Below are 20,426 nucleotides of genomic sequence, written 5' to 3'. Positions count from 1 at the left end.
ACAATATTATAGAAGTTGTTGATTTGGACTTATCCTGCTGTGCCAAGATGGATCATAGAACTCACAGAGAGGGGTGTTTATTTTAAAGGAGGTTGGTAGCAACTGGGGCCAAAATCTTTTAAGGTGTCAGTACAGATCTGCCCTCATCAACCACCACACCACACCCATTTCCCCATCTACAGAAAATGTAGGCAGGAAGAGAGGAATAAAGGAGCCTATGATGTCTTCAACCTGGGAAAGTTGAGTTTTATTTGGCACAAAATTCTTCCTCACATATCCTTCCCTTGCCTGAGTCAGACAGATGACTGACAGTACAGTAGAATGAAAATCTTTCTTCTATTTGTAGACTATAAAAAAAATTGCATGTTAGTATTAGAGCATCAAATTACTATATTTTAAATACACTAAACATTAAATAAGAGGCAATATCAAATAATTTGACATATACAGTCTAAGTCCCCTGGCAACAGAGGAATATCTCACTACTTAGAAATGAGTATATGGTAAATGCTATGATTGACACACTGCTGGGCCAAAAAGTAGAATAAAATGTGAATAGAAACAGCTTAAAAGCAACAAAGTTTCAGAAAACACACTTAATATATCATATAACAACATCTACTTGCTGATAAACACTTTTTAGAATATAATCTAGAGGAGAAAGGCCTTTGGTTGACAATCGATTTGTTAATTGGTTAATAATTATTGGAATTATCCAAGTATGCAAGGGAGAAATAGATATCAAAATATTAGAGGGAATGAAATATGTCTGTCCAAATTTTGTGTTATGACTGAAAGAATGTATCATGATAGAAATTTGCTATTAGGAAAGTGGAATTTCAATGCTTCCTTTTGCGTAACATACTAACAAAGTGGGCAGCTGGTGATATACTAGGAAGGGACTGCAGAGAGCAGAGATGAAGAGGAACCAGGTGCACAACAGGAAGGTAGAGACCATCTATGCTGTTCAGTTTCAAAACTCTGCCTAGAACCCGTGCTGTTTCCCCACATTTTAAAGAAGTTGTTGTAGATCCCTTTTATCCCAGGTCTTTCCTCTGAGGAGGAAGACTGGCCTTGAGCTGCAGAACAGGCAGGCGCTGGTCCCGTGACCACCCTGAGCCTGTCGTAGCTCAGGTCAGCCAGCAGCTCTTCATTGTACCAGTAAGTCTGCTTTGCCTTGTTCCGTCTTCCCAAGAGTGTTCCCCTCTTCAGGGACAAGTGGCCCAGGTAGAGCCCAGAAAAGGGGATGAGCAAGGTTCCTCTGCAGCTTGAGAGTGGAATTCCCAATGGGCCAGTGCCGGCAAGAAACAGCAATGTTCTTGGAAGTTTTATTTGGGTCTGACCTCTGTCCTAATATGGGAACTTGTTCCTTTCAGAACTTCCAGCAGCTTTCGCCTGTCTTCAAGGGCCTCTCCAGTTGATGTTCATTTTTCTCCTTGAGCCCCAAGTCTATGCGTTTTTACCCAATGATCTGCATATTCTTTTAATAGTGAAGTTAATAACTTTCAGTGCCTTTCCCTAAATTCAGTATCAAATAATGATTCAAGATGTAACTATTCTACCATGTGCTCATTACGGTCTTTGATTTTTTGGGGTGTAAAGAGAGTAACACACCAACACTTTCATAACCACATTTTCTGGACTGAAATGGTTATTTAGCCCATTGTTTCCCCTCTATTTGGACTAAATTAACACCTCTCTAATGTATCTGTGTTCATTTCTTATTCATACTAATTTACCTTGTAGCGTCTGATATTGTGTAGACCTAGCAAGTTTTTCTGGTGCCAATTCCCATGTTTGGCTACATATTATCTTGATTCTATATTACTTCTATCATTGTTTTTTTCACTGGGAACATGACAAATGCTTTCCCAGTGTTCTTCTCACAGCTGCCTTCACCTTCTTGTTCTCCAGGCTGTAGATGAGGGGATTCAGCATGGGAGTGACCACACTGTACTGCAAGGAGAAGATTAACTCCAGGGGGGGATCCTGAGGTTGACATGAGATAGCAGAGAAAAGCGGATCCTTAGAGAAAGCTCACTGCCGTGAGGTGGGAGAAGCAGGTGGAGAATGCCTTGCTTCTGCCTGAGGTGGAGCTGATGCTCAGGATGGTGAAGGCAATGCGGACATAGGAGATGGCTATTGGGAGGAGGGGTCCCAGCCCATGTAGCAGACTGGAGCAAAACAGGACCACGACGAGGTTGGTGGAGACATCACAGCAGGACAGGGTGGTGAGCGGGCACCTCACAGCTGCAGTGGCTGATGGTATGGTTCTCACAGAAGTCCAAGTTGGCAGCTAGGAGGGTGTTGATAAGAGCGTTCAAAAAACCCAAGACGCATGAGCCCCACACGAGCTGCACACACAGCTGTTTCCTCATCACCTGGCCATAGAGCAGAGGGTGGCCAATGGCGGCACAGCGGTCACAGGCCATCACTGAGAGCAGGCAGACTAAAGTCCCCGCGGTGATAAACGCAAAGAAGCCTTGAGCCGGGCAGCCCCTTACTGAGATGGTTTTTACCTCAGACAGGAGATTCTCCATCTTGGGCACGATGACTGAACATAAACAAAGATCCAGGAAGGAGAGGTGACTCAGGAATAAGCACATGGGTGTGTGGAGGCGGGAATCAGCCCTGACGACCAGCAGCAGCGTCAGGTTCCCCGTCATCATCAGGAGGTAAATCTGAAGGAAGAGCCCAAAGAGCACAGCCTGCAAGGGGGACCAGAAGAAGCCCGAGGTGGAGGAATTCAGTGGTGGTGCTGTGGGTCCCCAAGGCCATTTATAAAGGCTGTTTCCTAAAGATTATGTGAAAAATCATGGCAGTGAAGTTGCTTCCATTAGCCAGTGAGTTTGCACTTTGCATCGATTCTCTTTTATTATCACAGCTAATCAGCAAATGAAATTTTAACTTCTACACTAGACCATCTTTTATGTCATTCACTTTAAATATAACAGGAACAAGGCATGGTCTCTCATTTTAAATGTTGCATTTTAGTGAATTAAAGACAGTCAATTAGAAATCATTGTCACAAATGCAATGGAAGTTCTATGGAAGAGTCAGTAATGAGTTAATATTGAGGTGCTTGATCAAAGATTTTAAGTGTAAGCTTTGTCCAGAGAGACCTGTAGATTGAGTGAACAGGCACTCAAAGGTAAAGAATTAGGAAATGGGATAGTTCTTTATAGTTGACCCTAGAGTGTGAATAAGCCATATAGTGTAGTCACTCAGTTCAAATCCCAGCTCCAACTCTCATTAGCTGTAAGATTTTGTACAAGTGACTTAACTATTCTGTATCTGACTTTTGCTGTCTGTAAAATGAGGTGATAACACCAACCTCATAAGGTTTTCTGCAAGGATAAAATGTAATATGTAGAAAGTATTTTGAAAAATAACTACACAAAAAGCTCATAGATTATTATTATTATTTTCATCACCATTATTACTTTAGGTTACAATTGCAAGCAGAAGTCAGATAATATATAAATTCTCTTGCAGGGTAATGCACTGTCAGAAATTAAAGTGTTTGCTGTGACAGTTACAGCACTTGCTGCTTCCTGAAGGAGGCATAAGAAGATCATGTAGGGATCACCGAGGTAGCTGATGATTGGCATTTAGAAATCATGTTGGAGTGGTTCCCTCCCAAAGTTACAGCATTTCACAATCACAAGAGGAGGGGAGCGCATGTGACTGATTTCCTGCTATTAATATTATTTTCATCACCATCATCCAGGCAGGAAGTATGAAGGGCTGTGGGTGTACCTTTAGCACTTGCCCTCGCACTGTTTTCTGGGATGGGTGCATATCTGAGTTGGGCAGAGAACTCCGGACAAGGAAGCAAGCAGAGGATGTGAATGAGAATCATGCCGGTGCTCAGACGAGCAGCCAGGATGGAAGCCCCCCTCCAGAGCAACATGCTCTGGACAACTGCCTCAGACAGGCTAGAACAGGGAGAGTGGACCAGGGACTCAGGCTCACAGTCCTGTGACAGCTTGTGCCCTGCCTTCAGTTGATACCGTCAGTTGCTGCTGACCCTTGCTCCAAAGGAAGTAATCTCACCTCTCTCCCCCAGTCTAGAAAGCTTCTTAAAACACTCAGTGCAGTTGTGAATCTCTCTGATCTTGATCCCTAAATGTTTTCTCAGGGTCCAAGTCCCAAGTCCCTTCCTGATGTCCAGATTATGTTCTGTCCTTGGTTTCTTGTCTTTTCTAAGACTCAATATGTAGTTTATTAACAGTTGAATAACCTTACCTATAGATTCCAATCTGTCCAGACAGCCTAGCACCTGTTCTTTGATAACTTTCAGGATTCGTGGTGCACAGCCTGATTCTTGGTTTCAGCTAATCCTGAGTTGCTTGGTACCTGATAATGCAACATCCAGCCCAGACTTCATTACCCAGCAAGGGTGACTCCTGAGCCCTCATTTATCTACATCCAGTTCTTCATCCATGACCCCAGCTTCAAAGCCTTTCCCACAACCCAAATCCTGTTCACCTGTAGATTCTGTCCAACAGGGGCAATCTGATGCCCAGGAAGACCTGGAAGTGTGATTTAAGTCCAGTTTCTAAGAGGGTGAATGAACTGAAACATAGTTAAGTTTATAAAATCCTATTGATAACTAAATGTATTGCTGGATTCTGCAGTAACAATTTGAAATAGCCACAGGAAAGTTCCTTCTTTCAAATGATCTCAAGTGTCTTCATCCAAGCATATCATCATTTTTATTTCCACATGATTCTTTATAATATGACTTAGCCACTCATAGGATTATATGGTCCAACTAATCCTAAAAACAGCTGTGTTTAGACAGCCTGAGCATTAACTCCCTGGTTTAGAAGCTCAGGGGAATGACAATTCTGCTATTCCCAGTAGTCATAATTTGAAATTAATCTTGTACTCAACAACTCTCGCAACTGCACTCAAGAAAGTCAGCAAGTTTAAATTTGTGGAGCTAGCTTGGATGTGGCCTTTAGAACTACTGGGTTAACACAATGCCAAGAAGCATTATGTGTGAAATTTTATTATTCTAGAGAGAGTTGACTGGAGACAACGTGGGGCCAAGAATATTAAGCTGGTATCCAACAAGCAATGAAAATTTACTTGGAAGTGAGTTGCTGACTCACTTTATTCACAAAATAAGGTAAAAGAAAAAAAAGTAATGAACTCAATCATTTTTCTAAATAATTTGACTCCCTTTGTGTCTGTGTAGATTCATTCTACATAATGGCTCTGTTGAAATTTGAGTCCTTACTCATTGAGATGTCACTTGGGAAATCATTTGCTTAAGTTATCATAGTCTTGATATAAAACAAATGTCCATTTATTTATTAAAATTAGCCATAAGATTATCAATAGAATTGACTCTAGGATAAAAGTAATCCTTAATATTTATTAGAAAAGCAAACAAATATGAAAAAGATAAGAAAATTCAAGTCCACTTGTCTAAACTATTGTGGCCCAATAGAAGTTTCAGCCATGGTGGAATTGTTCTACAACTGCACTGCTCAACAAAGTAGCCATGGCAAATGTGGTTTTTGAGCCATTGAAATTTGGCCAGTGAAACCAAGGAACTGGATTTTTAGTTTTCTTAAGATTAATTAATAAAAACTTAAATTTATATAATGTCATGTGATTAGTGGCTACCACGTTGGACAGCTAAGGTCTCAATCACTGTTTCTCTATAGGAAGTTTATGTAAAAATTTTATTATTTTCATTTCATTTATTCTGATAAAAATTGTATATGCATGATCTAAGAATGTTGTATATGTACAACATATACAACTCATGTACACACATGTTTGTATATTTTTATATATACCTAATATCTGTATATGCTTACCTAGAAAGAGCAGGCAAAAACATTGTTTTATAAAAAAAAAGGACATATAAAACAAATAATTCTATGACTGACTAATAAATGCCTATACAGTCTTGTTTACGCAAGATATAGATATGATTTAAAGGAGTCATAATCAACCTTAGAGGAGTAAGTGGAGAGAAAGCTTGCAAAGAAGAAATCTTTGGCCTAAATCCTCAAAGAGAAGTTCTTTAAAAGACAGAGAAGTTTACTGGAAAGTAACTGCAAAGCAGAGACCAGCCCCTCAGGACTCTAACTCTTCAATAATCTGATGTATAGTATAAATGTCATTTTTAAGCAATAAATTCTATGTAAGAACACTTATCTGGAATGAGCTTCTAAGTTAAGCTAAATCTTACCAGAGGTTTAGAGAAGTTTAAAAGAGAAGGGAAAACATATCTAGTTCTTTTACCTATGCATTTGTCTTTGGGGAAGTAGTTTTAAGTTATCTCAGATAGGTTTTTAACATTTTATTTTATCATCAATGGTATGCAAAATTCTCACAATTTAAAGTTTATGGGACAAAAATATACATACAGTAGAGATCAGCTAGATAGAAAAGAAATCATAAGTGCCTCACTTTCCTCATCTGAAAATAGGAATGCAAAAACTACACACTACATAGAGGTATGGAGAGGATTATTATCTACATCAAGTGCTTAGAAGAGCCCCAGTCACACATTAACTCTAGATTAATGTTCCTTATCATCATCAACTTCATCATCATCATTATAATATTCTAAACACTCATCTGTATTTTTTCAATGACTTTAAATGAAACAAAATAAGCTGACAGTATTTTTCATGTTGTTTATTATATTTCTTGTTCTCTTAATGTAGAGTAATATTATTCACCATAGAATATTTCATATATTGATTTTATTTGTAACATATTACTTACAGGTTAGTTTAAGGTGGTCTGAGAGGCTTTGTACACATCCATAATATCCTGCATGAAGAGCCAAAATGGAGTGGCATCAGGATGCAAACGGCTTCCACCACGTTCAGCCCTGGAGAGTGAGGGAGAAACTTGGCTGGAAAGGGACAGAGCCTAGAAGCTAGTTTGTGAAAAGTCCTTCCAGTCTTATAGCTCATACATGAAAGAAACTTAACAAAGGTTTTCCCAGCATTTGTTGGGAATGGTGATTTGAAAAATCTATGTAATATTGCCAATAATGGGTTGTAAGTCTAAAAATTTATTTCTAAACTATCCATCAAAATATCCAATCTGACCCAGAAAATGAACTAAGATACAATATGAAGAAGAACTTCCAACATCAGCACTCTCTGGAAGACTCATACCAGAAGATGATCATCAAAAAACCTCCACAAAGATCCAGGCGCTGCTACAGCTGTAGCTGCATTCACCCCACCGGTTCCTGGACTTGCCATGGGAATAAAGAAGGAGATATCTAAGCTGGCCTGTGCATACAGTAAAACCACAAATTTGACTGGATCTATACTGTTGGAACTCAACCAAGAATTAGGAGAAGTGCAAGTTGTAGCACTCCAAAATCTTACAACTACAGACTATCTACTGTTAAAAGAACATATGGCATGTGAACAGTTCCCAGGAATGGGTTGTTTTAATTTATCTGATTTCTCTCAGACTGTTCAAGTATAGTTGGACAATATCCATAATATCATAGATAAATTTTCACAAATGCCTAGGATGCCTAACTGGTTTTCTTGGTTTCACTGGAGATGGCTGGTAATTATAGATCTGCTTTGGTTATGTAACTGTATTCCTTTTATGTTAATATGTGTGCACAATTTAATTAGTAGTTTAAAACCTATACATGCTGAAGTTACTCTACAAGAAGATATGTCAAAGAAATAATCAATCTTCCCATGTTTTCTTCCGCCTGCTACTTCTATAGCTTTTCTTCTTCCTTCCTAATTACAACCCTTAAATAGAATTCATGCCTCATATCGAATTTACCAAGTATCATAATTCCTCCAAGTGGTAAAGATACCTCAAGACAAATGCTGGGCATAGAAGCCACAGGGCATAAATCTGCAAAGAAGTAAAAAGCTAACTTTTTCAAATAATATGGCTTCTCTCTCACTTACCAACTTTACATTTCCCTGTATGGCCCCAGAAGATGACTGGTTAGCCAGAGATGGGTAAGATTCCTCAAGGGAGGAACAACCTAAGACAGGCACAGTCACAGGGGGTCATCAGGTGAGAAATTGGGGATCAACAAAGGTGAGTCTCAGAACCTCACCCCCCCCCTGTTTTGAGAGAAATCTTCTGCATCCATGGATGTTTTATTGCCCTTGTCTAGCTTGGATTAACACATAGTCTACAGGCACACACCTGATCACCTACATTTGCTCTCTTACAGCACTAAACTATGTTTTCTACCTTTATCTTGCATCTACCTACCACTTCAGCATTTTATTAAAAATAATAATAATAATAATAAAGGGAGAAATGTGGGATTCACATATAAATCAAGTATAAAAATCAAACGAATATTCATATTTGACCTGATTGTTTTTAGTTCATAATGTGTGATCAAAACCAAAAGTTTCTGTGATGACTGCCCTTGTACTGTTCACCATGTAAGAACTTATTCACTATGTAAGAATTCGTTCACCATGTAAGAACTTGTTCGTTATGCTTCAGAAGATTGGAGACTGACGAGAATTAGGCTTGGGGTGGATTAATGATTGTGCATTGAGCATTGACTCCCCTATACAGAATTTTATTGTTGTTAACAACCATTTGATCAATAAATATGAGATGCCCTCTCAAAAAAAATAAAAGTCTTGCACCATCCAGACATCAATATATATCCAGTCTGTTCTAGGAAAAGATGACTTAAAGTGTTTTCTTTTAATTCTCTAGGTAAAAAATGATTTACAAAATTGCTGTCATAAGGAAAAGCAATCAAGAACTTTGCAGCCAAAATCTGTAAAAAAAAAAAAAGGTATTATAAGATAGGGTTAGTCACTTAATGAATACAAATATTACTTTATTTCCTTCCTTAGTGATATTTGTGATCTTAATCCATTTTTAGTAAGTTGTGTTTTATTTTGGTTTATTTTCTTATTCTCAATAAATAACCACATCGCACTGAAAAAATTAATATGCACAAAGTAGTTATCTCTGGATAGACAGTATTGTATATTATTTTCATCATCCTTTTTTAACATAAAAAACCATTTATTTTATAATGTACAACCCCCCAAAAAAGCAAACATTTTCTGAATGTCTTTATACAGATTGTAAGCAATTTTTATGAAACAAACCAGTAAATAAGCTATTTATTATCTCTCACACATATTTCCTGTACCCAAACTATTACATTAGGATAGCTGTTCTTGAAAATAATATTCCTGATGGACTGACAGATTGAGGAATCTTTGAAAACCATCACCGTCTCCTGAGCATAGTATATTTTTTAGTTTAAATGTATTCTTTGATAACTGATACCATGTAGAATATAAATAAACCACATATTTAACCATCTCATCTATCCACTATGGGTAATTGTACATGACTCAATTAATTGGCTCATTAACAAGGACTGGTTTTCAATTATTTTTTTAATGTTTGATAATTTTATAGAAGTTTAAATGTAAAGATGTGTTTGGACAACACATTATTTTTTTAGTGAGTCATTTAAAAATATGGACTTTTGGTTTCTCTTAAAAACTCCACCTGACCTTTACAGCGTAATTTTACATTTCTTCCTTAAGAGCTGTCCTTGACAGTTTACCCCATTTCTACATCACTTCCTTGTTACCACGGGAAGCTGGAATCACGGGCAACTACAAACATTATACAGGAGAAGTGGTTCCAAAGAGACCTCATCTCCATGACAAAAAGAGTGGACTAAAAGGCCTTTAGGCCTTCTGCCAGACATGTGATTTCCCTTATCTAAGCCACAAGTACCTGCGTCCAGCCTTCCCTCAGGAAATAGACAACGAGACAGATCCTCTGCCTAGATGATAACCTAAACCTTCCCATTCCATCCATTTCCTTTAAAATAGCCATGCACGTGGGCATCTCAAGAATATTAGAAAACATTCAGAATTCCTATAAGAAAAATTACAATTATTTTCTGACTCAAACTTGAGTTTTTAGGATTTGGGTCAAAGCCTCAGATTGCTCATTTCAGAAAGTAGCTGTATATCAGGGTCACTTTCAATTAAAATGTTTTTATGGGGGGAGTGCAATCTTTTTAAATCACACATTAAATATACTTTTCTTAAAGTGCTGGACAACCTATAATTATGAGCAATTGATAAAGATGCTAATTGGATCTAATCAAACAGAAAGCACAGGTCTTTCATGAATCATCAAGATTGCTAGACCCATCTTTACAATTCACATTTCAGTTTGTAAGAAATTTTATTTAAATATTGATTTCTGGGAAATAATTCCCAAAACTTCATCCAATTAGAAAATTGACTCAAATTGACTAAACATAAGAAAAAAAAAAGTCATACCTGCTTCAGCACTTCTTCTTTGTGCTCAAAAATGCTGGGGTCTTCAACTGTAGGCATGATCTTAAACAGGTTACCATTGACAAGGGCAGACAGAACTGACAGGGAATTTTGCCAGATCTAGTTTTGGAGTAACTATTTGACAAACACTGCATTTCGAAAAGCAGCCACAGGGCCACTGTTCTGTCTAATACATTTCACAAGTTCTTCTAAAACTTGTTCCTCTTTTATATTTATTTATTTTCTCAAAATGCCAAGTGCTAATAGGATGTGACCTTTCAAAGGATCTTCCTTGCCCACAACATGCTTGGCCTCTGTGCTGTGGGACAGGGATGACTGCAGAGTAAGGGAATGGTTTCTCCTTATTAAGGAAGTCAAATGAAATATGCAGTGGATACCACATGCGAACAAATTGTAACACGCCTCTAAAACAGAAGGTATTGCTACCGGGAGGGGCCTTTCTCACCCCTCCTCTGGCACACAGACGAGGAATAGGAAGCAAGATGAGAAGGCTCGAAGATGGTTTTATTTAGCAAGGAGAAAGTACAGTCTCAAAGAAGAGAGCTGACTGCCTGAGAGGTCAGGACCAGCCTCACTGACTGTTCTTTTTAGAGGAAAACCTTACGTGCTTTGGGAAATCTCTTGATGCCTATTGGCACACAACACACACAATATCCAGAAATGTGGAGCCAATTTGCACATCTGCTGAAAGCATATGAATATACTCATCAAAAGATAAGGAATATATCCCAGAATACTGAAGAGACTCAAATGTTGCTCTCCTTCAATAATTTGAAAATATTTTTGTCATAGAGTCTAAGAGAATGTATTAGTTTATAAATTTATCATTAGGATAAGGACATTTAGGAAAATGAGCTTTCAGTAAATTGTTACTACTCAACAGGTAGCTATGAAAATGCAGGATTCCTGGATGGCCCTGGGCACTTAGATGTGAGCACCAAAGTCAAGGATTGGGAGGGATCCACAAAGGAAAGGCAGAGGCCACTGAATTTGGCCTGTTTTCCAATTCTGTCCAGAAAGTAACATTTATCTGTGTCTCACCTGATGGTTTCAGCCCCAGGAAAGTTCACTATGGATTCGGTGGGACCAGTGGAAGGTTGGGGGTAAAACGGTACTTATACCAAACTTTATTCTCATGGCAGTAGGTCAAGCAGTAGAATCCTGTCTGCCTAAGTCTCTGCCTCAGGCTCAGCCTCTGCTCCTGGCTCTGCCTCCACTCCAGGCTCTGCTCTCACCTCCAGCCTCTTCTCTCCTCTCTCCTCTCTCCTGCTCTCCCCTCTCCATTCTGCTCTTAGCACCAGGAAACCTCTTATTATAGCAAAACTGGCAGTAATGGCTTATTGCTAACAGGTATACAAACACATGCCTATGTAGTAAGCTAAGTATTACATCATCACAAGTACACAGTGGGCAAGATTAGGATCGGTTAGAATCCTGGCCATTGAGCTTCCATTTTCCTTGCAATATGCTTATTTGGAAAGATTATCACACATCCCTTTCACCCCAAGTCCTACTTTTGAGCCTTATAGTGGAGCTCTGAAAAAAACTTCAGCGCTCCAGCTACATATGTAGATTGTCACTGATCAAACGACTACCTCAGATCTACTGTTAAATGAGAGCACCCAGTGGTTCTGCAATGCCCTGGTACTTCTGTTTTTTGCCCTTTTCCTCACAGGGTCCATCTCCCTGAGGCTGTGGGCTCCACTTAAACCCCAGAAATGGGAACAAGCAGCTCTGGTGTGCTACTTCAGGAGTGGAATGTTCCACAGACCTTAGTGTCCAGCTTAACTTCCCTGTAAGAGCAAATATTTGAGAAGGCTTCAGCTCCATTATGGTGACTCCAGTTTCTCTTCATGCACCTCTAACCTGAACTCATTACTGATGCTTCTATGAGCTCATTATGAATTTTCTCCCAAGATTCAGGCATTCATTGCTTGGAAAAACTATGACTTCCAGCACTTTTCCAAAATTCAATGACAAATAAAGATATATAACTTACCCCATATCAACCTTAATGAAGAAGAAATGAAAATAATGTGTTTAATCCATTCCCTTGTCTCTGAATGGGATTGAACCAACTCATGCACTTTATTATTATATTCTATGCTTCTCTCTAGGCATTTGTTTTGTTTTCTTTTTCACGAAGTTGGACACCATGGGCAGTCAGAAAGTTTTCCTTAATGTCAATTCATGCAATGTCTTGCTACATGCATTTCTTTTGCAATCACCCATCATCCCCTCTCTTATTTTGCCACCAAAAGCATTGTAAATACTTTTTCAGTGTTCTTTTCAGAGCTGCCTTCACCTCCTTGTTCTGCAGGCTGTAGATGAGGGGATCCAGCATGGGAGTGACCACACCTACTGCACAGAGAATATCCACTCCAGGGGGCATCCTGAGGTTGGCATGTGATAGCAGAGAAAACCTGAGCCATAGAACACCATCATGGTGGTGAAGAGCCAGTAGAAAAAGCATTATTTCTGCTGAAGGTAGAGGTGATGCTCAGGATGGTGGAGACAATGCAGGTGTAAGAGAAGAATATTGAGAGAGAAGTTACAAGGCCATGTGGGCTGATAGAGCACAGCATGATGGTGAGGTTGGTGGAGACATCGGAGCAAGACAGAGGAGAGAGGGTAGCTCACAGGTGTAGTATGGAATGGTAGGAGTACCACAGAAGTCCATTTTCATTGGCAGATGGACATTGATGAATGCATGCAAAAATCCAAATCCCTATGAGCCCCACACAAGTGGCGTACATCTGTATTTACTTATCATATGGCCATAGAGCAGAGGGTGGCAGATGGCAGCATAGCGGTCATAGGCCATCACTGAGAGCAGGCAGGCTTCAGTACCTCCAGTGATAAACACAAAGAAGACCTGAACTAGATGCCCTCTACTGAGACAGGAGGCTCTCCAGCATCTTGAGCACAGCGACAGAAGAGAAGCAGAGGTCCAAGAAAGAGAGATGACTCTAAAAGAATTACATGGGCGTGTGGGGGTGGGAATCAGCCCTGATCACCACCATCATCATCGGGCTCCCCATTCAGGTAAGGAGGTAAATCACCAGGAAGAGCACAAAGAGCAGAGCCTAGATGTGGGGGTCATCAGAGACCCCAGTGGGAATAAGCCAGGAGATGGTGCTGTGGTTCCTAAAGGTCAGTTGAAAAGGTAGATCCATAGACATGACATAGAAAACTGTGGCAGTGAATTTTCTATTATCTTCCAAGCAGTTTCCACAGTGCATTGATTCTCTTTAATATAGCAATCAAGAAAATATGGGCTAGGTTTTGTCAGTCACTTGGACATAAATATGGATGAGATGCCTGTAATTTTTTTATTAAGGTATCATTGATATACGTTCTTATGAAGGTTTCACATGAACAACATTGTGGTTACTACATTGGCCCATATTATCAAGTCCTCCCCACATAACCCATTGCAGTCATTGTCCATCAGCATTGTAAGATGTTAAAGAGTCACTGCTTGTCTTCTCTGTGCTATACTGCCTTCCCCATGCCCCTCCCACCCACATTATGTGTACAAATCATAATGCCCCTTAATCCCCTTATCCCTCCCTCCCACCACCTCCCCACCCCCTTTCCCTTTGGTAACCACTAGTTCCTTCTTGGAGTCTGTGAGTCTACTGCTATGTTGTTCCTTCAGTTTTGCTTTGTTGTTATACTCCACAAATGAGGAAAATCATTTGATACTTGTCTTTCTCCACCTGGGTTATTTCACTGAGCATAATATCCTCTAGCTCCATCCATGTTGTTGCTAATGGTAGGATTTGTTTTCTTCTTATGGCTGAATAATATTCCATTGTGTATATGTTTTCCATTCATCTGTTGATGGACACTTAAGTTGCTTCCATGTCTTGGCTACTGTAAATAGTGCTGCGATAAAAATAGGAGTGCATATGTTTTTTTGAATCAGGGTTCTTGTTTTCTTTAGGTAAATTCCTAGAAGTAGAATTCCTGGGTCAAACGTTATTTCTATTTTTTGAGGAACCTCTGTATTGCTTTCCACAATGGTTGAACTAATTTACATTCCCACCAAGTGTAGGAGGGTTCCCCTTTCTCCGCATCCTTGCCAGCATTTGTTGTTTCTTGTCATTTGGAGGCTGGCCATCCTAACTGGAGTAACGTGATATCTCATTGTGGTTTTAATTTGCACTTCGAGATATCTATATTTTTAAAAGTTATAGTTCAAAGACAAACACAGAAATAAAGAGAAAAAATTAAATCACATGGGATTAAGCTAGAAGGGTAATTTATACAAAAAAATCAGTAATGTCATCACATTGTATTTTTTGTGAGCAAAACTTTGAAGGATAAGTATGATTTTTCTATAGAGTCATGAGAGGACATGAAGTTGGAGGATCAGGATTGAGAGGGACCAAGACATGTTTGGTAAAACATGAGCAATTTTTTTTTTTTTGCTTTTGATTTTATTGGTACTTGTGAGAAAGGCAAAGGAAGTTTTTAAAAAGGGTTACTGTCTCTTTGTATATAAAGCTGATTTTTTTTCTTTTTTTTGAGAGGGCATCTCTCATATTTATTGATCAAATGGTTAACAACAATAAAATTCTGTATAGGGGACTCAATGCACAATCATTAATCAACCCCAAGCCTAATTCTCAACAGTCTCCAATCTTCTGAAACATAACAAACAAGATCTTACATAGTGAATAAGTTCTTACATGGTGAACAGTGCAAAGGTAGTCATCACAGAAACTTTCGGTTTTGACCACGCATCATGAACTATAAACAATCAGGTCAAATATGATTATTCGTTTGATTTTTATACTTGATTTATATGTGAATACCACATTTCTCCCTTATTATTATTATTATTTTTTTAATAAAATGCTGAAGTGGTAGGTGGATGGATGCAAGATAAAGGTAGAAAACATAGTTTAGTGCTGTAAGAAGGCAAATGTAGATGATCAGGTGTGTGCCTATAGACTAAGTATTAATCCAAGCTAGACAAGGGCAACAAAACATCCACGGATGCAGAAGATTTCTCTCAAAACAGGGGGGGTGAGGTTCTAAGCCTCACCTTTGTTGATCCCCAATTTCTCACCTGATGACCCCCCCTGCGACTGTGCCTGTCTTAGGTTGTTCCTCCCTTGAGGAATCTTACCCGTCTCTGGCTAACCAGTCATCTTCCGGGGCCATACAGGGAAATGTAAAGTTGGTAAGTGAGAGAGAAGCAATATTCTCTGAAAAGGTTAGCATTTTACTTCTTTGCAGATTTATGCCCTGTGGCTTCTATGCCCAGCATTTGTCTTGAGGTATCTTTACCACTTGGAAGAATTATGATACTTGGTAATTTCGATATGAGGCACGAATTCTACTTAAGGGTTGTAATTAGGAAGAAAGAAGAAAAGCTATAGAAGAAGCAGATGGAAGAAAACATGGGAAGATTGATTATTTCTTTGACATATCTTCTTGTAGAGTAACATAAGCATGTATAGGTCTTAAACTACTAATTAAATTGAGTACACACATTAAAATAATAGGAATACAGCTACATAACCAAAGCAGACCTACAATTACCAAGAAAACCAGTTAGGCACCCTAGGCATTTGTGAAAACTTATCAATGATATGATGGATATTGTCTAACTAAATTTGAATAGTTTGAGAAAAATCAGACAAATTAAAACAACACATTTCTGGGAACAAAACATGAGCAATTCTTAATAGGTAACACTTAACATGTGGGTAGACAGCACAGTGCATTGACCAAGGACATAGGCTTCTCGATTAGGCTAGGATCAAATCACAGCTCCATATTCTGCATCTTAGATAACTCTCCTGGACTTCTGTTTCCTTGCTGAAAAATCAGATAACAATAGATCATCATTCTGTTAGGGTTGTTGTGAGAACTGAATATGATAACAAATGTAAAGTGCATTTTAAAAATCTGTACAATATTATTTAATGTAAAAATTGTCATCCTTACTTGAGATTGTAATTGTAGCTCAGAATGAATAATATCCTCATGCAGGATTATCCCCTATCAAAGTCAAAGCTGTTCTTTCCATTACTGCTTCTGCACCTTACTGAAAAGGGTATAATAAAGCCATTTTGAAATCGCTAAAGATAGATGCTGTCCTTCCCCATTTCCCAGCTGAAAGATAGTTTGGCATTAGGAGTCAAATTGAAGTGCTCAAGGATTAAATATCTTGAAGATACCAAGAGTAATGTTACTCAGAAGGAACATTTGTCTTTGTCTACTTTGTCTCAGTAGCCAGACTCAAGAGACAAAAAGGGAAAGAGAAGGTAGACCCTTTGCTCCCATCCTGAAAGCACTTTCTGGGATAGATACGTACCTCTGTGAAGGGCCAGGCTTCCAGGCAAATAAGGAAGAGGTGATTTAAAGAGTGCCCATGCCAGTGTCCATGGCACAGACGCTCAGGCAAGGTAGGAAAGAGTTCAAGTAGGGGCAGAATTTCAGAAGTCCATGATCTTAGAACTTTAAAACTTGCCAGGACACCTATATTATTTAGAAACACCAGCAGCAACGGTCTCCTGTCCAAAGGAAGAGATCCTTGCTAAACAACTTTTCTCTGCCCATTCTTAAAGAGGGAAATAAAGCATTCAGTCCTGTGTATCTCAGTTGTACATATATTTGGATTTAGCCTTTGAACTTCATCCCAAGATACTTCTCTCAATAGTCCAGTACCAAGGCCCTTCCATGTCTCTTAACTTTGGTTTTCCCCAAATACTCAAGTCTGGTTTATAAAAATACTCTGCCTGTTTGAACACTGGATGTTATACATAAGTTCCAGCTTTGGTCTGATGTGTTAGAATCAGATCTTTGGGTCACTTGTAGGATTTAGCATGGTGGCCAAGTCTGTTTCCTCTCCTGGTCATTTAAATTCAACCTGGCCAAGGAGAACTGTGAATCCTTAGCTTTCAATGTATCGGCCATCAACACACCCCTAGTCCTTCTCAATACCCAAATGCATGTTACCTGTACATTCTCTCCAAAAGACAATCCGCTCCCTGATATGGCTGCAAGGCTTTGCTTGAACAAATTACTAAGGATGAAAATGATCTAGAGAAAGTATTTCTTACACCTCATTTTATGACTGAGGTTATAAAATTCAACTGATAATAATTTTTTTTGTATTCTTCACTGTTAAAGTGAAATAGCTAAGACAGTTCTTTCTTCCAAATGATCTGAAATGCCATCACCTTGGTATGTCATTTCTCCCTCGGCTTTTCTGAATACCTTGTCTCGGTCAAATACTGAATACTTTGTCTAACTACCCCTCAGAGCACCTGTGTTTAGATAGCTTGAGGGTTGACTCCAAGGCATCAATAACCCAGAGGATGGCTGAGGCAATGCCACTTACTCCCCAGAGTCAGAACCTGAAGACTCTGTAGTCAAGAGTACCAGTGGGGTTTTCTTAAGTGTAGCATTTGGAACTTCTAGGTTGAAGCAGTGACTGGAACTATCAAATGTGAATGCTTGTTATGGAAGTTCATAGGACACGGAAAAGGTAATGGGTCTTTAACTGTTTTCCTCGTAAAAAAAAAAAAAAAGAAAGGAAATATTTTTAAGTCGACATTTTCTTTTCTTATTTTATTTTTTATTTTTTAAAGGATTTCCTTATTTTTATTTTTTATTTTTGTTGATTTTTTTTAATTAAAGTATGGTTGATACATATATTACATTGGTTTCAAGTGTGCAACATTGTGATCCAAAGTTATATACATTATTAAATCTTCACCCCAATTAATGTAGTTACAATCTGTCAACACAGAAAGATGTTACAGAATTACTGACTATATTCTCTATTTCTTTACTTTCATCCCAAGACTGTTATATTATGATAGGGATTTTTGTACCTCTTTACCCCTTCATCTACCCACCTGAGTGCCATAGAAACTAACTATAAACTATCCATGAACTATATTGGACACTTGAGGACAGTGCCCCAGGGATTTGTGATTGGTGCACTGGACTTTTGGCATTTGCTCAGTGCCCCTTATGGCACTTTCAGTACAGCAATGGATTCTACCTCTTTCCTGAATAAAGGGCCTGATTTTGAGTGACTGGTTGTATTTTCTTCCTGAAGGGAGAAGAAATAGTGTGAGTGGGTAGGCACTGAGGCCATAGGTCACAGCCACTTTCCATCTCTACTGAAGAGGAAATAGGCTGAACACATAACAGAAAGACAAAGCTCCCTTTCTGTACCAACTCAATTCAACAAACTCCCTAGCATATTCAAGGAAACATAGAGGGGATAAAATAAACATTAAAAGTATAATACAAGGAATATAATCATGAATATCATACAAAGATTAAAAATGTGCCCTGAGGAATAAACAAAGATGGCGGCATGAGTAGAGCAGTGGAAATCTCCTCCCAAAACCATATATATTTTTGAAAATACAACTATTCCTAAAAGAGAGACCAGAAGACATAGGACAACAGCCAGACTACATCTACATCTGTGAGAACCCAGCGCCTCACAAAGGGGGTAAGATACAAGCCCCGGCACAGCAGGACCCGAGAGACCCTCACCCTAACTCCCAGCAGGAGAAGAGGAGTCAGAGCAGGGAGTGAGAGGGAGCCCAGGACTGCTAAACACCCAGCTCTAGCCACCTACACCAGAGCGCAGACACACAGTGCATGCGTGGGGTGCTGGAAACTAGGGAAACAGGACACTAAGACCTGTGAGCAGGTCCCCACAGCCAGTGCCCCTGGGACAAAGAAAAGTGAGTGCTTTTTGAAAGTCTTGAAGGGACAGGGATCCCACAGCTGGACGGAAATGTACTGGGACACTTAGCCCAGCAACTGGGAATCCCAGGGAACTCCGGGCACCCTAACCCCCTGTGTGGCAGAGCAGCTCGGAGGCCCCTCACAAAGATAAACAGCCTCCCACCCATTTCCCCTCCAATGCGGCTCTGCCATAGTGGAGAAGCAGCCTGAGGCAGTAGAGCAGAGCTTCATTCACATCAGCCAGGCAAGAATTTGAAACCCCAACTACATGCATCTGCCCAGCACAAGTCAATAGGGATGGCTGTTCTCCCAGAAGAGGAATGCCACAAACCAGCAAGAAGGGATGTTCTCCCAGCCAACACACACGCCAGCTCCCCACAAATACCTCTATCACCATGAAAAGGCAAAAGAATTTGATGCAGACCAGACTAACCCAGACATCCTCCCCTGACAAGGAATCTGGGGAGATAGACCTAACCAATCTCCCTGAAAAAGAATTCAAAATAAAGCTCATAACCTTGCTGATGGAGCTGCAGAGAAATATGTAAGAGCTAAGGGATGATGTCCAGAAGGAGATTACAGAAATGAAACAATCTCTGGAAAGATTTATAAGCAGAATGGATAAGATGCAAGAGGCCATTTATGGGACAGAAACCAGAGAACAGGAACACATAGAAGCTGAGGCAGAAAGAGATAAAAGGATCTCCAGGAAAGAATCAATATTAAGAGAATTGTGTGACCAATCCAAAGAGAACAATATTTGCATTATAGGGGTACCAGAAGAAGAAAAGAGAGAAAAGAGGATAGAAAGATTTTTGAAGAAACAATTGCTGAGAACTTCCCCAAATTGGGGAAAAAAATAATCGTTCAGACCATGGAAGTATACAGAACTCCCAATAGAAGGGACCCATAGAGGACAACACCAAGACACATAATAATTAAAATGGCAAAGATCAAGGACAAGGACAGAGTTTTAAAGGCAGCTAGAGAGAAGAAAAAGGTCACCTAAAAAGGAAAACCCATCAGGCTATCATCAGACTTCTCAACAGAAACCTTACAGACCAGAAGAGAATAGCATGACATATTTAACGCAATGAAACAGAAGGGCCTTGAACCAAGGATACTGCATCCAGCACGATTATCATTTAAATATGAAGGAGGGATTAAACAATTCCCAGACAAGCAAAAGTTAAGGGAATTTCCCTCCTAGAAAACACCTCTACAGGGTATTTTAGAGGGACTGCTCTAGTTGGGAGCACTCCTAAGGCTAAACAGATGTCACCAGACAAAATAAAATCACAGCAAAGAGAGCAGACCAACCAAATGCTAACTAAAGGCAAAAAATAAAATCAACCA

At 39.4% G+C, this 20,426-nt stretch overlaps 1 protein-coding gene across 1 annotated transcript; it reads right to left on the bottom strand.

The window, feature by feature from the left end:
- Positions 1-1,845: 1,845 nt before the first annotated feature.
- Positions 1,846-10,373, bottom strand: LOC108386178 (olfactory receptor 8S1-like). Its single transcript, XM_073214309.1, has 4 exons — positions 10,317-10,373; positions 2,249-2,708; positions 2,042-2,139; positions 1,846-1,956 (listed from the first exon to the last, which is right to left on the bottom strand). The coding sequence occupies exons 1-4, from the start codon at positions 10,371-10,373 to the stop codon at positions 1,846-1,848; spliced, it is 726 nt and encodes a 241-aa protein (XP_073070410.1).
- Positions 10,374-20,426: the final 10,053 nt, after the last annotated feature.

This window comes from Manis javanica, chromosome 10 (genome assembly GCF_040802235.1).
Source record: "Manis javanica isolate MJ-LG chromosome 10, MJ_LKY, whole genome shotgun sequence".
NCBI lineage: Eukaryota > Metazoa > Chordata > Mammalia > Pholidota > Manidae > Manis > Manis javanica.
Note: the sequence above shows the minus strand (reverse complement) of the source record. Positions and strands in the feature narration are given on the sequence as shown.